At 37.5% G+C, this 23,868-nt stretch overlaps 1 protein-coding gene across 2 annotated transcripts; it reads left to right on the top strand.

The window, feature by feature from the left end:
• Nucleotides 1-279: 279 nt before the first annotated feature.
• Nucleotides 280-19,235, top strand: mapk14b (mitogen-activated protein kinase 14b). Of its 2 annotated transcripts, none has more exons than XM_041980212.1 (12): nucleotides 280-727; nucleotides 6,609-6,738; nucleotides 9,361-9,419; nucleotides 10,379-10,490; nucleotides 11,352-11,381; nucleotides 11,630-11,677; nucleotides 11,779-11,893; nucleotides 12,131-12,202; nucleotides 16,262-16,341; nucleotides 17,236-17,314; nucleotides 18,561-18,734; nucleotides 18,824-19,235. In XM_041980212.1, the coding sequence occupies exons 1-12, from the start codon at nucleotides 609-611 to the stop codon at nucleotides 18,889-18,891; spliced, it is 1,086 nt and encodes a 361-aa protein (XP_041836146.1). In that variant the 5' UTR covers nucleotides 280-608; the 3' UTR covers nucleotides 18,892-19,235. The 2 variants fall into 2 exon arrangements, with proteins under 2 accessions (XP_041836146.1, XP_041836145.1); XM_041980211.1 differs by lacking the exon at nucleotides 16,262-16,341 and adding an exon at nucleotides 16,758-16,837 and having other exon boundaries at nucleotides 281-727.
• The last annotated feature ends 4,633 nt before the right edge of the window (nucleotides 19,236-23,868 follow it).

The raw sequence follows: 23,868 nt of genomic DNA, 5'->3' as shown, positions 1-23,868 counted from the left end.
TCAATCTTATTTAGTATTTTAAATCTGTATTTTCCAGTCATGGTTATTTTCTATTTAGATGTTTTCTACAAGAGAAATTGTTTGTGAACATTTAAGAACAAAACAGGTAAAACCATTTACAAAGGGAGATTCCCGCTTCTGACCAGTGCAGACGGAATACCCCCATAATTTCCCAACCAGCGAGAAATATCTCGCGAGAAGAGAGAGAGAAACAAAAAACAAAAACAGGATTACCACGAGCACGTAGTGAGGCTGAACGTGCTCGTTCACGTTTCCGCGCGCCTGGCTGAGGGAGATCAGAATAGGACGAAAAATCCAGCGAAAGCACGACTGAGCTTCCTGGCCCGAGTGCGTTTTGTAGGCGAAGTTATCTCCGAGCTCTCCGACGTGCGCGGAGAGGAGGGGATTTTTCTTTTGCGCAACTGCACCGAATTTGCACGACTAGGCGGCTTAAGTTTTGCTCGATCCCGGGCGGTTTCAGCGTAGAGTTTTTCTGGACAGCGGCAGCACAGTACATCGTGCCACACCGAGAGGAGAGCAGAGAAGAGAGGGTAGAAGTTTCCGCTGGCTTGTTTTGTCACTGCGGGGCAAGCGGTGAATCCGCAGGAATGTCGCAGAAGGAGAGACCCACTTTCTACCGACAAGAGCTCAACAAAACCGTGTGGGAGGTCCCGGAGCGCTATCAGAACTTGTCTCCCGTCGGCTCCGGTGCTTACGGATCCGTGTGGTAAGTAGTTTTGCAGAGTGCTCTCGAAAGCACACAGCGCGATTGCACAACAACTAAACGGCTTCCCATTATCCACAGAGGCCCATCCGAACTGCCTCCCTTCGGGCTGCTTGTCAGTATGCACACGGTTTTCATGGAAGATGTGATAAAATCAGTTGTGCCCTTTGTTTACAGCTTCATTCTCGGGGTATGAGGGCACAGCGTGCACTCTCAAAGAGTGGCACGCATTTGTTTCGGCGGAGGGGGATTATTTTTCTTTTAGTGTGCAGCATTGCTACCCTACTTAAACAGACGTGTGAGTAATTAGTTTCAGTAAACAAACAGGATGAAGTTAAGCTAGATCCTCGTATTTTAATGTGTCTTCAAAAATGTTTATTTGCATCTTCTGAGGAAGGGTGCTTCCTCATCATGTTTGTGCTCGTGATACAATGAGGGTTAACCCGTGAAACAATCGCCATCCACGAGAATAGCATTGTATTCCTGCACGTACTACCTGCTACTTGACACATCCGCACATTGCATACATTATGCATTTTCCAGTTGGGTGGAGCCTGCAGAGTACCAGAAGGTCACATGGCTTTCGGAAAGTAGGCCCCCTCGTGCACAGTGAGAGCTTTCTACAGGAGCCCGTCCGACGACGATGACGACGATGACTCTAGAATGATGTCATCCTTTCTACCGTTGTGTTACACTCATGACTCACAGTCCCGAGGTTAGGTACTGTCCTCAGCTGTGACGCCTTCTACTCATTACAGAGTCGTGGATGGCATCATGCTGTAATTATAAACCCACTGTCTATTTACATTCAACTTCCACACATTTAGCTGTTGATGCTGTGTTTATATGCAGTTGCATATCGGGAAGGACATGCAAAACCTTGAAACTGACAAAAATAAAACATATCTACTGTTAATATGACAGATTAATACTTTATTGATCCAGAAGAAAACTTAGGATCGCAGTGCTTTCAATAAAAAATGCAAAAACAAACGTCAATCAAAATAAAGTGCTTCTATATTGAATTTATTTATATTTAAATGTATTTAGTTTTTTAAGAGTGCTTATTAACCTGAAAAGGGTGATTTTTATCTCCCCTTCACTCCAGTAACTAGAGTCCCTCTTCAGTAGCTCCAGTGTTTGCATTAATACGGATAAAAGCATTCTCTGTTATCCTGCCTTCTTCAGCAAGTCTTTTTTTATTTCTTCGTTTTATTATGCCAAGCCGGCACAATGACTCCTTATCCTTTCTGTAAAAAAAATCAAAGCTTATTTCATTGATGTAACTTTCAACAGATTCTGCAGAACAAGAGGGATCCCAACTAAACTGTGTTTCTAGAACTCCAGAGCAGATCTGAGAGGGATAAAAGACCTCACCACACATCCTCCAGCACGGTGGTGGTCAGCTGAGCACGTGCTCTTACTCATTCAGCCAACATAGTCTTTGTTGTTGCCGCCACAGTGTTACTCAATGTTCTCCACACATTTAAAAAGGAAAACATTCATAACTTGGGGTTTCTATCACTTAAGTACAAATAAGCTGCTGTTGCTCTCTATGTATTACATATTTTTTTAGTATTATGCTTGGATAGTTTAGTTAGAAAAAAAGTTTACAAGATTGTTGCTGGCTTGGGTTACAATATATGGACTGTGCTGAATTTCTTGTTTTATTCAGGCAAGTTTTCTCAGCTAAGTAGAAACCAGCATGCAATCCATTCAGGCCCGAGGGTCATGCATATTTTAAATGAACAGCTATATCTCTCAATATTGTACAATATCATTTCATTGTTTCCTCTAAAATATTTATATTATGTCTGTTCACGGATTTAAAAATCCTGTTAAGATGTTTGAACTGTTTTTGGCTAAACTGTAACAGATTTTTCTGTTCACACCTCCTGCTGACCGTCATAAATAAGCATTTGTCTGATTTGTGGACCAGTGTGAAAAGGTTTCTTATTCTTAAACTTGAAGTTAAATGGAAGGTTAAAAAGTTTGTTGTGTTTCTTGTAGTGGTATCCTGTATCACTGACTCCAAACTATTTTTTTCTTTCTTTTTTGTTCCTTTGTATAGAAATAATAGTGTTGTCACAAAAAACAGGACCATCTGAGCCTCTGTTTAGTTTCTGTCTTGAGTAGAAACATGGTGGTCACAAACTGGAATTTTAATGTATTTTTCTCCCTGGTTTTAGTAATATGTAGGTCATATGTTTCTATATCAGCTGTCTCTGATTTTAAACAATTTCAAACCTCCATATGAGACGGTTTGCTGCCTTAAATATTTTGCTGATTAAGGAAACGTTGCATGAGGCTCATTGCACTGTATGTTTTGTCTGACGCACTTAGTTGTGACCTCAGACGAGTTTGCACCAATTTTGAAGCTTAAGCTGAAAACCTGCAATTTTTCTGACTTTGGCCCTAGCATCCAAACATGTTGGGCCCATGACTGAATGCACGTGTGATGTCAGAGGAGCTAAACTGTTCATTTTAGTCCAGCAGTCTGCATTAAACTTTGAGCTCCAAAAACATTTTTTGCATAATAGATTTAAGAAGAAATTTATTTATTTATTTAGCAAGCTCCCGTTTTACTTTTTTGCTTAAAATGTAACATGAAATATTTTATATTCCTCCATGTCTTTGTTGGCAAAGACATGGAGGAATAGAAATTCTATTGTATTTTAATGGCTCTTTACCATTGTAATTATTATGAGGATTGTCAGAGGAGCCAGCTTATCCAGAAATGACAGCAAACATAAGTTGTTTTATCTCACCAGCTTTCTTGTAACATTGGATAAAATGAATTTCTGTCGTTGTTGTGCAACAAAACATTGACGCCTTCATGATATGCTTAGTGAAATCTGACAGTTTCGACCCAGCTGCAAGAAAGTTAGATGATAATTTGTGATGTCAGACCTTTTATATAAACACTGAACCTCTGAGATATGTTCATTACAACCTGTCCTATTTCTCACCAGTTGTTTTATTGGTTGCTGCGGCCACCGTGTCTAGCCTTCCTCAGTCATCTTGCAGTCATTTCCTATCATAAAATCATAAAACAGATTAAAAAACTGTCATTGATAACAATGGGACTGTATACCCATCTTTGTCATTTTTACGATGCCAGACAATCTGGATGGCGACATTCACATTTAGTTTGTGATTTACAAAAATACTTTTGATGTATTTTATAATTCAGATCAGGCACATTAAACTGAAAGCACTGAAAAAGCTTTGGTCTTTGTTTTTGTTTTCTTTTATCCCTTTCTGTAATTTTTGTTGACTTGTATGCATGCTGGTAATTCATGCATTAGTCAAACTTTACAAGATTTGCAGGATGACTCGGGTTTAAAGATTTCCTTCAAGAGTGGGTAAATGAAATGTGCCGAATGATGATCAGACATTTATTACAAGCATCTGAACAAGGCATAAACGGTGCACATTTGTGTGTTTGCCCAATGGGTCTGCCTGTGTCAGCAGACTGGCTTGCCTCGCAGCGTTGCTCCTTTTACAGCCCACAGTTTATGGCCATTTGTTATTGCAGTTCCATTACAGACTAATTGGATAGTGTATGCTTGGACTCATCTTGTTTGCCCTGCAGATTAGCAGCAGTTTGAAATGTAGCGTGCATGCATCTTTTTGTTTCACCATTTAGCATTTGGTCTACCTTTGTGTGCTTACTGTGGGTTTTCCCTCACTGGTGACACACATAAAAGTTGTTCTGCAAGCCTCGGACATTGGGTGTGGGTGTGGGAGATGATCCGCGACTGACTGGAAAAAAAACATGTTCTTATCTCAATGTTCTTGTTAAAGATTCCTGCCACTCAGGATTATGACTTTCTTACTGACATTGATTGTAAAAATAGAATATTATGAATGGGGTTGTGAAATTCCTAGTCAATACTGAAAATCAGTCTGGACTTGTCATCCCATCCTACTGTACACAGCATTGCTAACAGGACATGGACTTTAATTTTTGTTAAAGTTCAGTTCATCAAAAGCATTTTGACAAAAATCTTAAAAAGAAAGTTGCATCTGTAAACTGTTGAAAAACCAAAACAAGACCCTGTGTCTGAATCATTCCAGTCAGATTTTTCACAAGTTCGTATGCAGATAAGTGACCGACTTGGAAAGAATGTGGGATTTTGTAAGTGGGTTGAGTTCCTTGCAGTTACAGGAAATACAGCAATGTGCTGCTTCTTGGGGAGGCAAGGCCCATCTGCCTCTTCCTCTCACAGCACGTGTGAGGATCATGTCCACCTAGCTGCAGGTTACACTCTTGTTAAACAATATGTAACCCAAGGGACAACACCAAGCTATAGTACATTTAAGCTCAAACGATATACAGGCATGTTTTATGATAACATACATTAACATGGTATGTTGGGTCATATATCCTATCAACACAATTCTCTTCCATAGTTAAAAATCTAACTGATAATTACTTAATATCAGTAGGAAACATTTCACTTTGCTTTAGTTGCAATGTATTTAACTTTTGTTATGTGTTGCTCCACAGTGACAATAATATACTGCATTCTGTAAAATACTCCATAAAATAATGAACAATGATCATAACTGATGCATGCACACATAAGTAAGTAGCTTCAACACAACACAGGATATTTAGAGATTTTTTTTAAAGATAAAAATTTTTAAAGATTTTTGTGAAGATAAAATATAGAAGCTGAACAGTCAAATACTGTGCAAAAGCAGCTGTTGCGTGTTGACAGTTATTTAAACAGTAGGGTCCAATAAGGCCTCACATTTTATTGCTAGAAACATATTTCATGCATATTTTCCTGTATCATAAAAGATATTTGGATAACTAAATTGTCATTGTTAATTCGTTGAGGTGAAAAAGTCAGTCATGAACTTTTGCTCAGTTTCAGATTTTTTTAACCATTTTATTTAAATGTGATACAAATGACTGGAAATAATTGCTTATACAGGACCAAATTAACCCTTTAAGGCCCAACCCATGAAAAAATAGTAAGAAAAGTTCTTTATAAATAAATATATATATATATATATATATATATATATATATATATATATATATATATATATATATATATATATATATATATATATATATATATATATATATATATATGTATGTATGAGGTCTTTATTTGGCCCTTTAGCAATATGTAACAAAAAAAAATTACTTTTTTGGGGGGGGGGGGGGTATCTACCATTTATTACTATGTGATATTTTAAAAATATTATAGTGTGGTTTTCTGCTTGTGGGTATCTATTAAGTATCAGATTGTGTTCAACAGGATTTTGAGCAAAGTTTATACCATAAATTGAAGCAAAATGTCTCAAACTGTATGTAACAAATATGTCACGTCAGGCTCTTATGAGTTAAAAGACAGACATTAAATTAATCACAGCCCAATTTGGGGATAAAAGTGAGTAAATGCCACCATTGTGAAACCAGTAATGAAAGTATTCCTGCAAATGCAATGTATCACATATATGCTTTTAATTAAACTTTTCTTTAATCAGTGAAAAAGTCTGGACTCCACTATGTGTAAACAAATATTCACCAACATGCTGTAGTGTTAATTCTTTCTTAGCAAAGTAATTTTTTGCTAATTTCACACTCGTGAGGTCGTCCGTACTGTTGTTCTTGTTTGAAAACGGGTTCAGTCAAGTCCCTTATGCAACCTGCACAGTATAATAAGAACTGAAACTAAGCGTTATGCAATTATTTGCTTTGTTTACTGGGCTATGGCCACCTACACAATCTCGTGAAGGACTTTGTCAGTTTAATCAAAGCAAAAGTTGAAGTTTTGATATGACGGTTGTTGGCTGCCTGCTTAAATGACTTCACTGTGTTGTAAAAAAATTCTTTTCTTTTTCAAATGTTTTGAATTTTCAGTTCAGCGTATGATGTGAAGTCAGGCCTGAAGGTTGCAGTGAAGAAGCTGTCCAGACCTTTCCAGTCCATCATCCATGCAAAGAGAACATACAGAGAGCTTCGGCTGCTTAAACACATGAAGCACGAGAATGTAAGTCACTTACAGTCCTCCCTTCCCTTGATCCCTCTCCTCCTTAAATCTCTGGCGATGGTCTGTCTCCTCCGTACAGTATATTCATTGTTCTGTACGCTGGCGCTTAAGAAAAGTTTGCACATGAGGCTTTCATGGTGGGAACTTGCAGAAGCAGTCCCTCTACATAACTGTTCATCTTGTTAACATACCTATGTTCTTCATGTGGCGTCTGCTGGATTTAAAAAATAAACAAACAAAAAATATCTATCCTCAGGAATGTTTAGGGAGAGCCATGTGATCTCAAGAGATCCTACACTGCTCATCCTCAAAAATGAAACTAGAAAACAGAAAAGCTTGTCATGACACATAAGGACATATCTTTGGGAACATGTTACAGGGATGAGTAACCAAACGTGTAACAACCGCAACCCCATCACCTTCTCTTGTGTTTCTCATTTTTATCACTGCAGCATTTTTGATTCAGTAGCTTCAGCTCCCCTCCCACTGGTTTTTGGCTTGATTTATGTGCGTATAGATGATCACAAACACAGCTACCCGTTCCTCTGTGCTGGTCCTTCATCCGGCCAATGCCTTGAGCAACTAAAGAGGATCTTTGTGTAATGCTACTTGTTAAGGTTTCTCAAGCTTGTGTGCAGATGATGGGTCTCTGTGGTGTGGGAGTAAGTCACCAGATGAATGATGCATATGACTGTGAGGATGCCTTGAAGTTTCAGTTGGGGTCTTTTCCAGAAAAGGTGTGCATTCCTAAGAGTTTGCTTAGTGGCTTGCTTGTAGTTGTTATCAGTAGAAATGGATACATAGTAATATTGGGGGACAATACCACTAAATACCAGCTTAAATTGTTGCATTCTTGAGGAAGCATGGAGAATATTAGAGGGAAATCCCCACCAGCAGAGCTGCAGATGTTGCTGTCAAATTGAAGACCATGTTAAGAAAGTTGCTTGAATTTAACTTCAAGTATTTTTACATTGGTTAAGTTATCACTTCTTCAGTCTAATTAATGAAGTTGCTTTCACTCAGAGCACAAAGGAAGCAACGTGTGTTTTTGTCTGAATGGAAGCTGCAGTGCAGGAGTCAGCGTTGGCCAAATGTGTTTTTAAACATGCCTCAAAAAATCTGTTAAGCCTGAAACCAGTTGAAAGGAACTTGCCTGAGAGCATAGTCTATCTGTCAAATCATACAGGGGTGTGGTGGGGGCTCATACTGTGAAAATGGTTATTATGAAACGTCATAGCTCAGGGAAAAATGCAATCTAAGCTTGCTTTGATTAGATGAGCACACATGACTTGTATAACTCCTGTTCTCTGGACAAACTCTAATATCAATAGTAGGAAGAGCTTTAGTATTTTAGTGAAGCAATTTTGGAAGTAGGGTTGCACAGGGTTCTGCTACTGTGGCTGAAAAACCTCAGTGCATTCATTTGAAAAACAGGTTTTACATGGAGAAAGGATTATTTAGGATTAGACAGCCTTTTTTATTGTGCTGAATGCAAGCTGGTAATATTGTATAGAAATGTCAGTATGATGAATAACCTACTCGCATAACAAAATCAAAATGTCTTTATTTATCAGAGTGTAAAACATGCTGTTGCAAGGTTCTACTTCTTTCTCCTTCCAGGAAAGAAAAGCTTTAATCTGTGCTTTCTTGGCTTGTAAATCAGTTTTTTTTTTATACCAGTTTATGATTTACATCCAATGAGATTCTGTGTTTTGCTCATGCTGTTGCCAGGAGACTCCCAGGGTTTTGATTTTGGGGAGCTGTGTAGACCAATCAGCTGTTCGTTGTAGCTCTGACTCTACCAATCAGCTGCAGTTTTGGATCCTGTGTGGGCTGCTCCAGTGTTTTCACAGTACCTATATGCTTCTCTCCCCACGGGGTGGGGGGTAGGATAGGCACTCAGGACTAATCTCTGCCTGAAACAAGTCTTGCAAAATGTAGGATAACAGTTGAAAGTCTCTGCATCTTGTTATACCGCTAAAGCACAGGAAAGAAAAATGCAGAATTCATTACTAATTCGAAACAAGCAACAAGCATAAAACAGGCTTGGTGATTCTCAGACTGACATAACATTTCTTTGCGAGCTTTTTTACTTTTAGCTTACCCTTGGACTCGTTATTCATACTGTAATGTGCCTGTTTGATTAGCCTGATGCACATAACAGCAAAGGATAAGATTGTTGAGGACGTTAGTAATATTCAGAATATCAGCTCCATAGATGTGATTAAAGAGGCTGGTAACCAAAACAGTGTCACCATAACTGAAAGAACATCAATATCTTAATAAGATAATGCAAAAACCCCAGATGAGAAAATAAAATAGGCAAGAGTTGGTTGTTTGACTACATCTAAATTAAATGTTTGGCACTTCAGGTAAGGTTAATATCCTACTTTTGTACTGTAATTCAGTAAATATGTCACACTGGGTTGGTGTCATTTTGTTATCCTTAACACATAGCTAGGGGTAAATATGCCACTAAAGAGGAAGCAAACCATGTCTTTTTATGAGTTTAAAAAAACCTGTTTGTTCAGTTAAAAAAAATGTATTCATTGGAATCAGTTAACATCAAGGCAAAAACTGTTGAATTATTAATAACTTCTTGACCTCTCTCTTTGCCTTCAGGTGATAGGCCTCTTAGATGTTTTCACACCAGCAACAAGCTTAGAGGAGTTTAATGATGTGTAAGTAACTTATTCCCCTTCTCTTCGCTCCTGTCTTTTTCTTTTTTCTTTATTTATTTTTTCCATTTCTTTGCGTCCCTGCTGTTTAACTCGTGTCTATTTCTCTGTCTCAGCCTCTGTGGCTTTGGTTCAAACTTAATGAAACATTTCATGTTGGCTTGATTATGTGACTGTGTGATCACTGAAGCCACAACAGTAGCACAGTCCATAACTTCACGTGAGTCTAACATGTGGCAAGTTGTGCCAAGGTGAATGTACGGTGAACACACGTGCAGAAAGCACATCACAGCTAGTCTCCATGGTAACAACCATCTGGCACTTTCGGGGCGAGTTGTGTTCCCGTGTGCATGTATGTGCACAGAATACTCAAATCAGTGTCCTTGAATTCTCTGCACAGGGTTGCGTCATCAGCACATTGAACATTTGTGAAAATGTGAGCTTAAGCTACACACACACACACACACACTTCACAGGCTGTTTGACTGGAGAAAATAAGATGGGTGCACGTTGGTCACAGGGCAACCTCATAACTGTTTTTTTTTAAATGAATTGAGGTCATATGAGGCAGATATTCAGTACACAGCTTTCACATGTACACTACAGCTACCACTGGGCTTACTCAGCTGATCTGGCTGCTGCATAAATATTCCACTATCAAGAAAAGAAGAGCAAATATTTTCTGTTTCTGCTCTCACACTTATATTATTTTCCTCCTCCTATAGATGTATATGTAGCTGCAGGAATAGATTTACTGACAGCATCTACTGGCTCATCTAATGAGTATATTTTAGTTATGACTAATGGGTTTCATATAAAACAGTTTAAAAATAAACTGGAAAGTGATTTATTAACTAAAACAGGATTGTGAGCAATATTGTAGCAATATTAAATCCTAAGAAGTGTTAAGTAATGGTTTAATTACAGACTTCTCTTCATCTGATTTGTTGTTTGGTTTGCAGATATTTGGTGACGCACCTAATGGGAGCAGATCTTAACAATATTGTTAAGTGTCAGAAGCTGACTGATGACCATGTTCAGTTCCTTATCTACCAGATCCTGAGAGGCTTAAAGGTCAGTGAAAATACTAAAAAGCTTTATTGTGTCTATTTTTGTTAAATAAATGTGCATTTATAGCAGAGATTTGATAAATTGCTCATGTTTGGTGTAACCCCTTGCCTTTAAATTGAAGTATTGGTTGATTTTAATGTGTTAATTAAAGTTCTACAGAGTATGATATGGCACAAACAATCTGTTATAAGATGATGAAATGCTTTTTTATTCCTCTCTGTTTGACAGCATGGTTTTGAAGAACCTTCTTTGTAATTCTCTAACATGTTTAATTTTTGTTTCCGAAATGGATCTTTTTGATTTAGAGTTGCAGTCAGCATGTAGAAAAGAAACCAAGCAGTGCTTCATTCAAGAGTTGTTTTTTTAATGTTTTGTTCTATATGCTCTGTGCTCCCTTTCTGTGACACCTCTCAGAACATAACAAGTAGTAGTAGGATGGCACCAACTCTAAAATTCTGAGGTGATACAATGTTGAAAATAACTGACCCATACCCACTGTTTTTGCCCTTTTTGACAGTTTAAAAGTATGTTAGCATCTCATTACACACTATTAATAAGCACAAATTTAATCATTTGGAGAAAAAAAAAACTTTATAATAACTTTCCACATGATACATTTCTTTTAAAAGAAATTTTGAAAAGCTTATAGCCTGTTAAACTATTACCAACTTACCATAACATACTAGTGGGCTGTCATTGCCCTTGGTCAGGGTTTGATAAAAGGCTGATTGCAGTTAACAAGCAGAATAATTGCTGGCATTAGGTCGACATATTCTACTATTGAGCTGTTTTCTTGATGTACAAATAATTCACAAAAGGAATAATGTCAGTTTAATCCTTTGTATGCTCTTTTTATCCCTACAGTACATCCACTCTGCAGGAATTGTCCACAGAGTAAGTAATGACTTGGCTGAATATGGACTGAAACTTGCAAGTCTCTCATTTTCTTAAGACCAAATGAATAAATGACACATCAGTTTTTCTAAATACATTGTGCTAACACAGAAACTGATTTGCACAATAGAAAATATAATAAACGAAATCCTTGAGGGGAAATTTATAATTTTGTAGGTTTTTCTTTTGTGTATGAGTGTGTATGTTGTTTCTAAACTTTTTTTTTTAAACCTCTCCCCCTTTCCTAGGATTTGAAGCCCAGTAATTTGGCTGTGAACGAAGATTGTGAGCTTAAGGTAAAGATCACGTCAACACAGACATAAGGTCACCATAAATGCTAAGACTTACAATAGAAGAAAGGAAGTTCAGTCAGGTATATTAACTTCTCATCTCTCAGATTCTTGACTTTGGTTTGGCGCGGCACACGGACGATGAAATGACAGGATATGTTGCCACCAGATGGTACCGAGCCCCTGAGATCATGCTCAATTGGATGCACTACAACATGACTGGTAAGCACACATATATTTATTTGTACTTCTTTGAAGCATAGCAAGAAGAGTCATTATATGATATATTTGCAGACATTTGTCTTGTTGGTTGACATTTATTTCTGCTTCATATCGTTCATGAGGATTTATGCATTCTGTTTTTGCAATTTCTTAGCTTTTTTTCCTTGTTTGGCTGTTGAAATAATTATTTGCACCCTTTTGCATGTACCAATATATATATATTTTTACATTTATTAGTGGATATCTGGTCAGTGGGCTGCATCATGGCAGAACTACTTACAGGACGGACGCTCTTCCCTGGCACAGACCGTATCCTTCCATTGTTGTCACTGGAATGCATTTGTAAATTACACCTTGTTGTCCACCTTTGCTCTAGCACTGTACATCTGGAGGAGGTCTTTGCATTCTGTTTGTTTTCTGCTGCAAATGCACAAAAGAGCACAGTTTTGCCTTGTTCAGGCTGGCTCGAAAGCATTGCCAAACATTGAATTTTGTGAGTTGCGTGCCAGAATAGACGAGGAAGCTTGTGTATGTAAGTGATGCATACACACTGGTATTGTAGTTAAGAGTCCCCTGTGGTGTGCAGCATGACTCAGTGCTGCCCACTTTTGTGTCCGCTGCTTCTCCACGATACAGTGCATTTTCCTGCTTCCCTCCCACAATGATTCTCAAACACAGCAGCGGAGCATTTAGAGGATTTTAATACAAAAACACAGGAAGAAACTCTAATTAGTCCACACATATACATACTTTTACATGCACCTCTCACTTAAAGGGAGAAGTTGGCACACTTATCTTCTTGGGCTACATTTCTGTTGAAAATCAAAAATGTGGGCTTGCTGTTGCATAATATGTTTGTGATTTCTGCTCTAAATAATCGATTTTTCCCTCCATTCTTTCTCTGTATGCCCTGTGGGGGTGTGTGTTTAAGAGTGCACCTTCTCACAAGATCAGGATTGCTTTGAGAAGATGCACAGCCATTTACCAAAGCTTACAGATACATTTCCATCTCTCTGGACCATCTCCTCACACCTGCACTCTTGTCTGAATGACATGTAATCTGCATACATTGTGTAGTGGGGGGAGAAAGAAATAAGATCCTAGTGTCATAGAAGTTTTTCTCACACTGTAGACAGTGCAGTGCTAAAACATGAATAATAAAGGCTAAAGATGCTGCTGTAATAATGCTGATATTTAGATATTTAAATTATCTAAAGTTCCTATGTATGCATTTTAGTTTTCAGTCACAAAATAATTTTGATATAGCTACTATTGTTCTTAATATATCAAGAATACATGATGCAGCTGCAATTGCTTTAGATAATTATGGTCATGACTGATACATGTCATGATCTATCTGTAAAAAACTAGCCGAGCTTGACACTAAGAGAAATGTCATATTTCCACATTATTTCCCCCCATTTGATAGAGTTGACTGAATGATGGCATTTCAGCCCTTTTGATGACATTGTCTTATTGTTTGTCATGTCTGTTACTGAGCAGCTCATATTCTAATCATGCAATCTGGCTTATTTTTTACTTTTAATTTCTGTTATGTAGAGCTGCAGCAATTAGCCTGTTAATCAGCCAGTTCATCAGCAGACATCAGCCTGCAACCTTGATGGTAATCAGTCAGTCGTTTCAGGTCTTTCATGAGCAAAAGGCCACATATTCTCTGGTTTGAGCACTTCAAACAGAAGGCATACCCTTTCATTTCCTGAATTGACTGAATATTCTTTGGTGAAAATATTTTGTTGCATGTTTGCTGGCACTCTCGTCCCTCTTCTAGCATAATTACTTAACACCACATTGCATGCTATGAAAATAAATCCTCTACTTAGTTTAGAGTAATGAGACAACACAGTCTAATCCTTAATTACACAGTGCCCTTCGGTATTTGGAAAATTTCAACTATAAGCAAACTTCCATGTGGATTTTAAGATTATATTTTAAGTTTGCTACTATTTGTCCCATGAGAAAAACACTAATGAAAAGTTAGCTTAGATTTTTTTTATTTCTTAATTTAAAAGGCTGCTCTTAAAAAAAAAAAAATAAATAAATAAAAAGTTGTCGACCCAGAAATCCTAACAGCAAACCAGGGATTAAATACTGGGCATCAAAGATAACGTCTTAGATAATATAATATAATAATAATAATAATAATAATAATAATAATAATAATAATTTAAAAATTAAAATAAAAACAAGAAAGCAAAACAAAAAACTGACTTTTTCCATATCTGTATATATTTCAGTTATATTAATATGCTTGTGGAGCAGTCCAGGAGAAGTTGTAAATACATATACTGTAGGATTTTAATGATGGAATCATGAACTTTAAGGCAGAAAAAAAAACTTTTGGATGCAAACTTTTAAAGATGAGATTTAAAGCTGCAAAGTCAGGTCTCACAGTTCCTCCATGACATATCAGTCTGGCTTTTGGCAGGGCCACCCTACTGAAACTGCTTCCTGTCAGTTACTGATTCCCTACGGGTTGCTAGATCCGCTGGTCAGTCCTCAGTCCTTAAACTGCTGGACTTGTCCGCTGCCTTTGAGACAGCCAACCACCAGATCGTCCTCTCCACACTCACGGCATCTCAGGATCTGTCCTCTCGTGGTTTATGTCCTACCTCACAAGAAGTTCCTTCAGAGTATGTTGGCGAGGGGCAGTGTCCAGATCACTTGGGCTGACAACAGGGGTGCCTCAGGGCTCTGTGCTCAGCCTTCTTCTCTTTTCATTATGTACCTCCTCACTCTGTGCAGTCACTGGCTCTCATGGCTTCTCCTACCACTGCTATGCAGATGACACTCAGCTTTTCATTTCCTTCCCATCTGACGACACAACCGTCTCAATGTGAATATCAGCATGCCTTGATGATATCTCCACATGGATGAAGGATCGCCACCTTCAGCTAAATCTGTCCAAGACCGAGCTCGTTGTCTGTCCAGCCAATCCTACCTTACTACCACAGATAAGCGTGCAGTTTGATTCTATCACACTTGTGCCAACATCTCCTGCCAGGAATCTTGGTGTCATGGTAGACAGCCAGCTGACAACCCGACAGAACACATGGCACTGCTCTCAGTTAGACCTCTGCAGATATTCCAGAATGCAGCAGCACATCTGATCTTCAACCAGCCCAAAAGAGCTCATGTCACTCCGCTGCTAATCGCTCTTCACTGACTTCCAGTTGCAGCGCACATCAAATTCAAAGCTCTGCTTTTGGCTTACAAAACAATAACCCAGATAGCTCCTGTCTACTTTGACTCCTTAATCCAGAGCTACACTTCTTCACAACAGTTACGCTCTGCCAGCGAAAAACGCCTAGTGCTCCCACCACAACGTGGCGCGAAATCAGTAGCTAGACTCTTTTCCTTTGTTGCTCCCCGATTGTGGAACGATCTACCGAACTCTGTCCGATATGCACATTGCTTATCTACTTTTAAGAACAAGCTCAAGACTCAGCTGTTAAAGGAGCATTTCCGCACTTAGCCTAACTTTTGTACTTGTCGGAATGAGTTAGAAAGATTTGTCCAGCTCTTTGGCTCAGCTCAGCATTGAATAAGCTGCATGCACTTATGCCCAAGATGATATTGTGTGATGAAATCTTGATCTTGTAATTAAACACAGGACTTTTGTAGAGACAGTAAGGGGGAAAACATCCACTGCCTCTATCACAACACAACACTACCTGTGTCCAACTGCACTCACAGCAGTCTGACTACCACTTAATTATGATTTCCCCTCCTGTTTGATTTCTTGCTTGTGTTGTTCTTACTGCTAAATTACTGTAAAATAGAAAATAGTTACCAGCTGCCAGGAAAAAGTCATTGTCTTGAATGGCACCTTCCATGGGATGACCTAAATCCACAGAGCAACATGAAAACAAAAAAGAATCTAATTGCTTCTCTAATGGACCACATAAAAGCTTTTCAGGTTGAAACATATTGTCTGCAGTCATCCCAGCTGTTGGAAAAGCTGGTCCCATTCATGTAGCTGGCAAAGTAAACACCAAAGCCATGAAAACCAGTGGTGTGGAAGCTTTTGAGTGTCCGGATGCTTTAAACAAAAGACCTCCTACAGAACTTTTTTTTGGTATGGTCTTTTTTATAGTATCTTTCACTTGACTTATGCTTCAGGACATTAATATATTATCTTGTGTTTGAATTACAGATGTGACAAGAGCATCTTGAATACATTATGTAAGGACAAAATGTATTTATAAAGTGTTTATATAGTGTTTTATGAACCTGTCAGCTTGAATTTTATTTTTTTTTCATGCAAACACATTTGAGTTGAACCTCTCACTCCTCTCCAATATTTATCACCCTCCATTCTTTCAGTTTTCCTTCATATGTGTGTGGTAGACATTGATCAGTTGAAGCTTATAATGATGCTCGTCGGAACTCCAGGGCCGGAGCTCTTGATGAAAAGCTCTTCGGAGTCTGTGAGTGCCATCCCACTCAGTTTTGTTGCGCTGCCCTGTGCTACTATGCCAATAGTTGGCCTACTACCTTGCGTTGATGCTTTTCTGCACGTTTTGTGCTACACTGTTATTTCTTACCGGCTTCATTTGCCTTTAAATACAAAGCTTTGGTTAGCATGCACTGTTATTTGCTGATCTCCTGATATGAATGGAATAAAGTGCAGAAGTGTTCATAAGCCTTTCATTCTATGATAGACACTTGAGGGTATGTGTATATTAAAGCTCAGATTCTGTCTTCTTACTACCTGTTATCTTCACACTGTTTCAGCCATTTTTCAACCTGCCTTTCACCCCTAAACATAAACACTTCTAAGCACCTGTGCTCTTTGACTTGCTGACCTCAAATGCTATAATGCCCCTTGACTCAGAAGCTTTAGATATAAACCAGCTGCAGCAGATAATGCGACTGACGGGGACACCCCCAGCCACTCTCATAAGCAGGATGCCCAGCCATGAGGTGAGACCAGTTACCTTTTGCCATCCCACATGGCCTTTCCCTAGCAACATTACTGTTTACAGACTTGTATTTCCTCAGAAGTGAGCACTTTAGCTTCTGCTTCTACACCATGTATCCAGTTTCCTCTCACCTCTGATTCACAGTGCTTGTCACAGCAAGGCTTTTCAGGGTGCTTTGCCAGTGTAGCCACTAGAGCACAATGTTTGAGTAATGCACGTGATTTGAGTATTAAAGTATTAAAGTGCTTGTAATGTAGTTTGCACATCCTTGCACACCACCCTTTTTAAAATGAATGGATGGGTGTGTCAGAATATGTAAAATTCCCAGTGGATGCATGGTAAATGTACTTTGTCTCTAAGATCTTTGACCATATTCTGTTTGTTTATTCTTTATCTCAGGCGAGGAACTACATTAACTCACTTCCCCACATGCCCAAGAGGAACTTTGCTGATGTGTTTATTGGCGCTAACCCTCTTGGTAAGTTCTTCTCTCAGTATTAGACTATGGCGTGAACTGTTTCTGGATCTCTGATTCCCTCTAGTGGTATTATAAAGACATGGTTTGTTTTCTAATTTGTTTAGTTTAGTTTCACTTATCCTCAATAAATAAATGCTGAATCATTTTAACACTTACTTGATAGTGATATAATGACACATTGCTGGTGCCGATATATTGTGGTATTGTGATTTTGCACTTCTGTAATGTCTATTACGTGGTGTGGGTAAAAAAGGGGAAAAATACTTTATAACGCATTTTAGTTCAGACAACTTTGGCAACTGTCATCCTGTGTTGTCAGTACCCTAAAACAAGGCGTTGTGTCCTAGAGTGCTTGTTGTTTTTGTGCGTCTGCTTGCATGCAGTCCTCCAGCAAGCCAACACTGCATCTTCCATAAATATGCCATACCTTACCATACAATATAGCACTTTAAAAAATACAACACATGGTTGACCAAAGTGCTGCACAACAAGTAAAACACAGGACAGAAATAATTAATATGAACACTAAAAACAAATAAGAAACAATACAATCAGAAAACAATAAAAGCAATGTCAAACTCACACTGGGTTAAAAGCCAAAGAATAAAAGCATGTTTCCAAAGAAGATTTAAAAATGTCAACTGAGGGAGCTTGTCTTATATGTAAAGCGAGTTATTATATGTATACTGTATGCTCTGCATGGGTTGAATGCAGAACTTTGGCTTTGAATTTAACTTGAATGGCACCAGAAGTCACTTTGATGGCATTTGTACTAAGCATGAACTTAGACAAACCTTATGTCATGCCGGGAACATAAATATATTGACATGTAAACATATTTTTCATACAGATTACTCAGTTTATTGCATGACAATAATAACAGATTTTTCTGGAAAAGATTAACCTCTAAACCAAAATGGATTATTAAAAAAAGAAAGATCAGTGATCAATGCTCCATCATCAATGAATCCATCTTCATTGGTTTCACCGGATATTAACACCTTTTTTTTTTTTTGTTGGTCTCTGTGTAGTTGTTCTGTTTATGCCAGCATTTTGACTGACTGCTTCCTCATCAGCTAAAGCAAACCCACTCAGCAGAAAATCACACCTCCGTAGCTGAACTAAACAGGCTATGTGTCAAAACATTGACAACGCTGACTAATGTTTGGATAAGCAATCAAATAAAAGTTCTATTAACTGCAGCCTGTAACTACTGCCACTCTTTTTTATTGCTGTTTTGCTGTAGCGGTGGACTTGCTGGAGAAAATGCTGGTGCTGGACACAGACAAGAGGATCACAGCTTCTGAGGCCCTGGCCCACTCTTACTTTGCTCAGTACCATGACCCAGAAGACGAACCGGAAGCAGAGCCTTATGACCAGAGTTTTGAAAGCCGTGAGCTGGAAATTGAGGAATGGAAATGTGAGTTTGTACATAATGGGTGCCCTTCATTTAGTTTAATTTATGTGTGTATTATAATGGAAAATAATCTTCATGTTGTATTTCCTCAGGTTTAACCTACGAAGAAGTAATCAGCTTTATGCCGCCGTCGTTAGATGAAGATGAGATGGAATCATGAGGAGGCAACTTTCCTTCCCTTTTTTTTTTTTTTTTTTTTGTTCTTTTTCTTAAAAAAAACATTCTTTGAAAACTATCAGTCTCATATGGCTACTTATTACTTTTCTTTCACACACGCACAACCATGACATTCAAGTGCCTGCCGTAATTCATATCCGGGGGGACGTAGCACTATCAGGGAAAAGAAAACTTGACATCCTGTTCATATCGTCCCCCGCTCTGCTGTTTTTGTTCTCTTGCATCCCAATTTTCTGAGACCCGCTTTAACTGTCTTCGTACTTTCAGTGCATTTTCACCCCAGATATTTTGTTTTTTATATTGTGCACCCACTTTAATTCACCAAAACTTAAAAAAAAAAGAAAAAAAAGAAATTGAAGAACTGAGCTGGTGATACATGTTTTATAATGTTTTACTACTTATCAGGATTGGGAAGAGGGATAAAATGGGTTAAAACATTTTTAAACACAGTTTAGCTTTTGGTTACATGTTAAATGTTATTTCTTTAAGGGCATAGAACTGTGTAGATATTACAGTAAACAGTATTTGTACATAAGTGTTTCAGGCTAAACAGTTATGGAAAAGTCATAATTTACAGAGGCAAACTTCAGCCAAACTCTTTAACAGTATGAATTTGAATACTAGAGTTTATCCTGAAATAACATATAAGGTGATATTCTATCTAAGTTATTACTCGTATGTATAGGGTAGGATGAAAATATGTAAAATATTCACTCCAAGAATAAAATTTCCAAGCTTCATATTTGTTATTGTTTGATTTCTAGATTTTGGTATCCCTTTTATTTTAAATGAAAGAAGTTTGAAGAACTTTGCTTTTATATTTCACCAGACATTTAAAGTTCTGCTTCTTTTTCCTTTTTCAATTTAAAGCACTTGTGTTGTTTCAGACGAATGTTTTAGCAATCAGCGAGTTCCAGTATCACCAGTATCAGCCTGATTGAAGCCAGATTTAGCTTCATAGTTTATTCAAGTATTGATGTTTTCCATAAGAACATCAGCTGACAATGTAATTTAATCATTTTCCATCATAAACCAACATACTATTAATGTTTATTGAATGTTTGGGGCACCAATTTGCCCTGTATTTATGATGTTTTCTTATATTGTTTGTTTAACTATATAAAAGAGAATATTATTTGAATTTAAGTTTTGTTTTTTGTTTTTATTTATGGAAAACTTATTGTATCAGATTCAAAATGCTTCATCAATAGTCTGATGTGTCACTTGAGCCACAGTGATTGCAGCTGCAGCCTATATATCTAAAACAACAATGTAATTAATAGAAATATATAGTTTAAATTTAATTTGAACACAATCATCATGGATTTAATGTTTGCTGAAAATGCATTAATATTACTGCCATACACCCTCTAAAATCTTCCCGTTTTGCAAAACATTCATGGTAAAATATCCTAAATTTAAAACAGAACATATATTTCCAGTTACTATTTACAGGAAGCAACAAACCACTAAAGTGGAGAATTCTCCAGAAGCTTGAAAACATTTTCAACCAGCTGTATTTACGTTGCTCTGGTTATGTCAATCATTTGATGTCAGTTATCAGTTTCATTTGCGACTGCTTGTTACATGTAGTTCTTTTTTTTTCTAACATGTTATTTACTTTGTGCGTTAAATCAAGATATGATGTTATTCTGTGATTGTGTAATGTTGATTTTATCATTTTTTTTATGAGCCGTACACCATATTGTTCATTTGAATACTTAAGCAGGACACGAGTGTACGTTTACCCACTGGATGCTGAAGGGCAATGCTGAAGCCTCACACCTACTCATTTTTACACAACCTTGTCAATCAGATGAGATATTTATCTCGTCAATATCCCGGTGTCAATGGCTTATTTGGTTATGCTTGCTTTGCCTGAGATGTGATCATATTTTTTCACTATGTTCTGGACCATATGTCATATGTACCAAGACAGCAGGCCCTGCCATCTTCTGTAAATACCACCATGAGATAATAAAGGCTACTATTTTTCAAAGCTGCAAAAGTGTATGTTGATTGTATTTTTTTTTTTTTTTAACATGAGGCCACTGGGAGGCAGCAAAACACAAGCAACTTATACTTTTTCTCCATGTTAGAGTGCTTGTAATTTTTGTGTATGCTATTGTATTTATATATTGCACTCAAAATTTCCCACAACCTCATGTTTAAATTTGTGCTTTTTAAAGTGCCCTTGTGTAGCCCAGTAGCTGCTGGTAATATAAGAATATGGATGCCGTAAATGTTTGAAAGGTTACAGTGACATACTAAGTGCCTTTTATGTAAAGTAGCAAAGATGGACGGATGTGATTTCAGGACCATTTACCAAACTGCAGGGAAGGAAGGTAAAGGGAATGGTTAAGAGACAAATCATCTAGAAATACTTGATCTTCTAGTACACAGTCACCCAGGTCAATTACAAACATACTGAATTCTCAATGTTAATATGTTAATAAGACAATATAAAAAGGAGTTGTCAGGCAGATGTTAGCTGAATGTCTGCCCAGGAATGAAATGCAAATAACGTTTTTTGTTTTGTTTTGTTTTATTTTATTAGGTTGAAATTTCACTGTTAAGAAAAGGTTCCACCTGCCTGGCATTTTTTGGGTGTAATTAAGTCAAGGCTGGTTTATAATGTATAACACTGCTGGCTCAGAGCTCCTCATGGCATGGCTAATGGAAGCTTTGATGCTTTACTCTGGTGCTCACAGCACCTATATGGGTTCCCCCTTGTAATTAGGTAGGAAACTATTTATAGAAGTTAATTTCTGCAAGAAGATTAAGGGGAATGATTAAAATACTAAAGGAAAGAAAAAAGATTAGTACCACTGTCTTCTAATTAATTATGCATTTAGGATTTCAGTTAATCAAACATTTGGGTTTTAGGTTTTCTGTGGAAAAGGTTTGATAATTTGTTTCCTCTGAAGAAAACTTCATAAGGAGGTTGTTCCACTGGATTAAACAAGTCACAGCCATGTTTTCATGCAATATGGGGATATAGGGGGATCTATCTGAAAACGAAAAGCGTGGAAAAGTGCAATACCCCCATTTCATGAATACTGAAGCAAGATCAAATAGGTTTGTTCAGACTTAAGCATACCATGAAAAGTCTCCATCAGGCAATAAAACAGCTGTTAAAAAGCCGCTGATGAACAGCATGCAGGTGTTTGAAGCTGCTGGTGTCTATGGAATCCCAAAAGCTTCTCATGCAGGATACTCCAGAGGCAAGTAGCTTTACATATAGCTGTATTTTGGAAAAAAAAAACCCTCAGGGGGGGCCACCATCATCCCTTGACACCATACCTATTGAGAACCTGTGGAGCATCATTAAAAGGAAGATCTATGAGGGTGGGCTGCAGTACACCTCCAAACAGCAACTTTGGGAGGCAACTCTGGTGTTTTCAAATGAGATATGGAGTATAAAGGATTCAAAATTAACATGTATCTTGATCTGTAAAAATGTTTTTTTTTTTTTTTCAAAGATGTTTAATATGTTTTAAATTGTTATGCAGAATAATTTGGAACATCATTGGTAGTTTTGTTTGATAATTTTCAGATTTTTGTGTAACTTAATATAGGTTTTGATTATTAAAAATTGTATTCATTGTCATTTAAATAAATTTGATTTTGGAGACAAACAGTAAATGCATGATAATTTGGAGCACACTGTATAAGTTGTCATTTAGACCAGGTTAAACTATATGACAGAAGCAAATACTGTAGTATTCTTTCCTGAATAAATACACAATAAACAATAAAATGATAACTTACTTGTCATAACCGGGCTCATACAGCTATCAATATTTTTGATAACTTTCAACTCATTATGCACAGGCTTACCCTGCCTGTCCTTAATCATTACCATTTCACCACAATTTACACTATAACCTTAACCAGGACCCCCACAGTCATGTTCTGCCTTCCTAGTGATTAAAAAGTCCTAATGAGGTGACAAAAGTAAGAACACACATGAAATTCAGTTTAATGGTGAGAATGGCAGTCCAGTGTAGTTTATTACCACTAATTAAATTTGGTTAGATATTGATCTAAAATTGCTTAGTTACTTTACAAAATGTGACTGTTGCTGATTTTGCCGCTTCCACAGGTTCTGTTTGCTGAAAACCCTCCAATAAAAAAACAGGTTAAAAACAAAAGCAAAGAAAAATAAAATAACAAAGAAACACAGGCATTTTTCAAGCATTAAACCTTTTAGAAATGATAATATACCATGCTTGCTGAAAACACAAGTAGGCTAAGCTTTGGTTTCTTTTTATTTCATACAAGCAGAATGTGCTTGCCCATATCTATGCATTGCATGTGTGTTCTGTGCACACTGACAGGGAGAAACAAAGAAACCACATGTACTGGGCTGACAGTTATTGGCCTCTAGTGGTATTTTGGTTGAGTTGCAGCTACTTCTATCCTGCATACTATTTACGAGCAGCTTCATTCACCTGAAGGGATCATGATCTTATTTGGACATCTGAGTCTGTACTATTCACTAAGTGGTTGGGGTTACTGAATGTTATGCCTGGAGTTATGAGCTGTCTTGGAGGTTTGTGATTGGTTAATGAGAGTAATCTAAGGAGATGGACTACTTATCTTCCAAATACAGCCGTTTGATTTTTGAGATGTCACAAAAAAGAGAGACTTGCTTTGAGTTCAGGCCTCCACTATTGATACAATCAAAAACTTGGGATGAAGTACATTATTGGGGCCCTTTCCAACCGAGGAAAAGTGTGGCATTTTCAGGATACACACATCACAACTCAAATTGTTAGGATGTGATGTTATTTAAGGATATGAGAAAAAGATATTGAAACCGGGAACATAATTTCTCACTGGCTGTTGAAGTTGGCATGTTAAGAATATTCAAGTAAAATACATGTTTGCCAAATATGTAATTAAATACAATACTTAACCGGATGAAGTGATAGGAAAATGTTTTTTTTTAAAAATA

Source organism: Melanotaenia boesemani, chromosome 3 (genome assembly GCF_017639745.1).
Source record: "Melanotaenia boesemani isolate fMelBoe1 chromosome 3, fMelBoe1.pri, whole genome shotgun sequence".
In the NCBI taxonomy this organism is placed as follows: Eukaryota; Metazoa; Chordata; class Actinopteri; order Atheriniformes; family Melanotaeniidae; genus Melanotaenia; species Melanotaenia boesemani.
The sequence above is the reverse complement of the archived record's forward strand: the minus strand, read 5'-3'. Positions and strand labels throughout refer to the sequence as shown.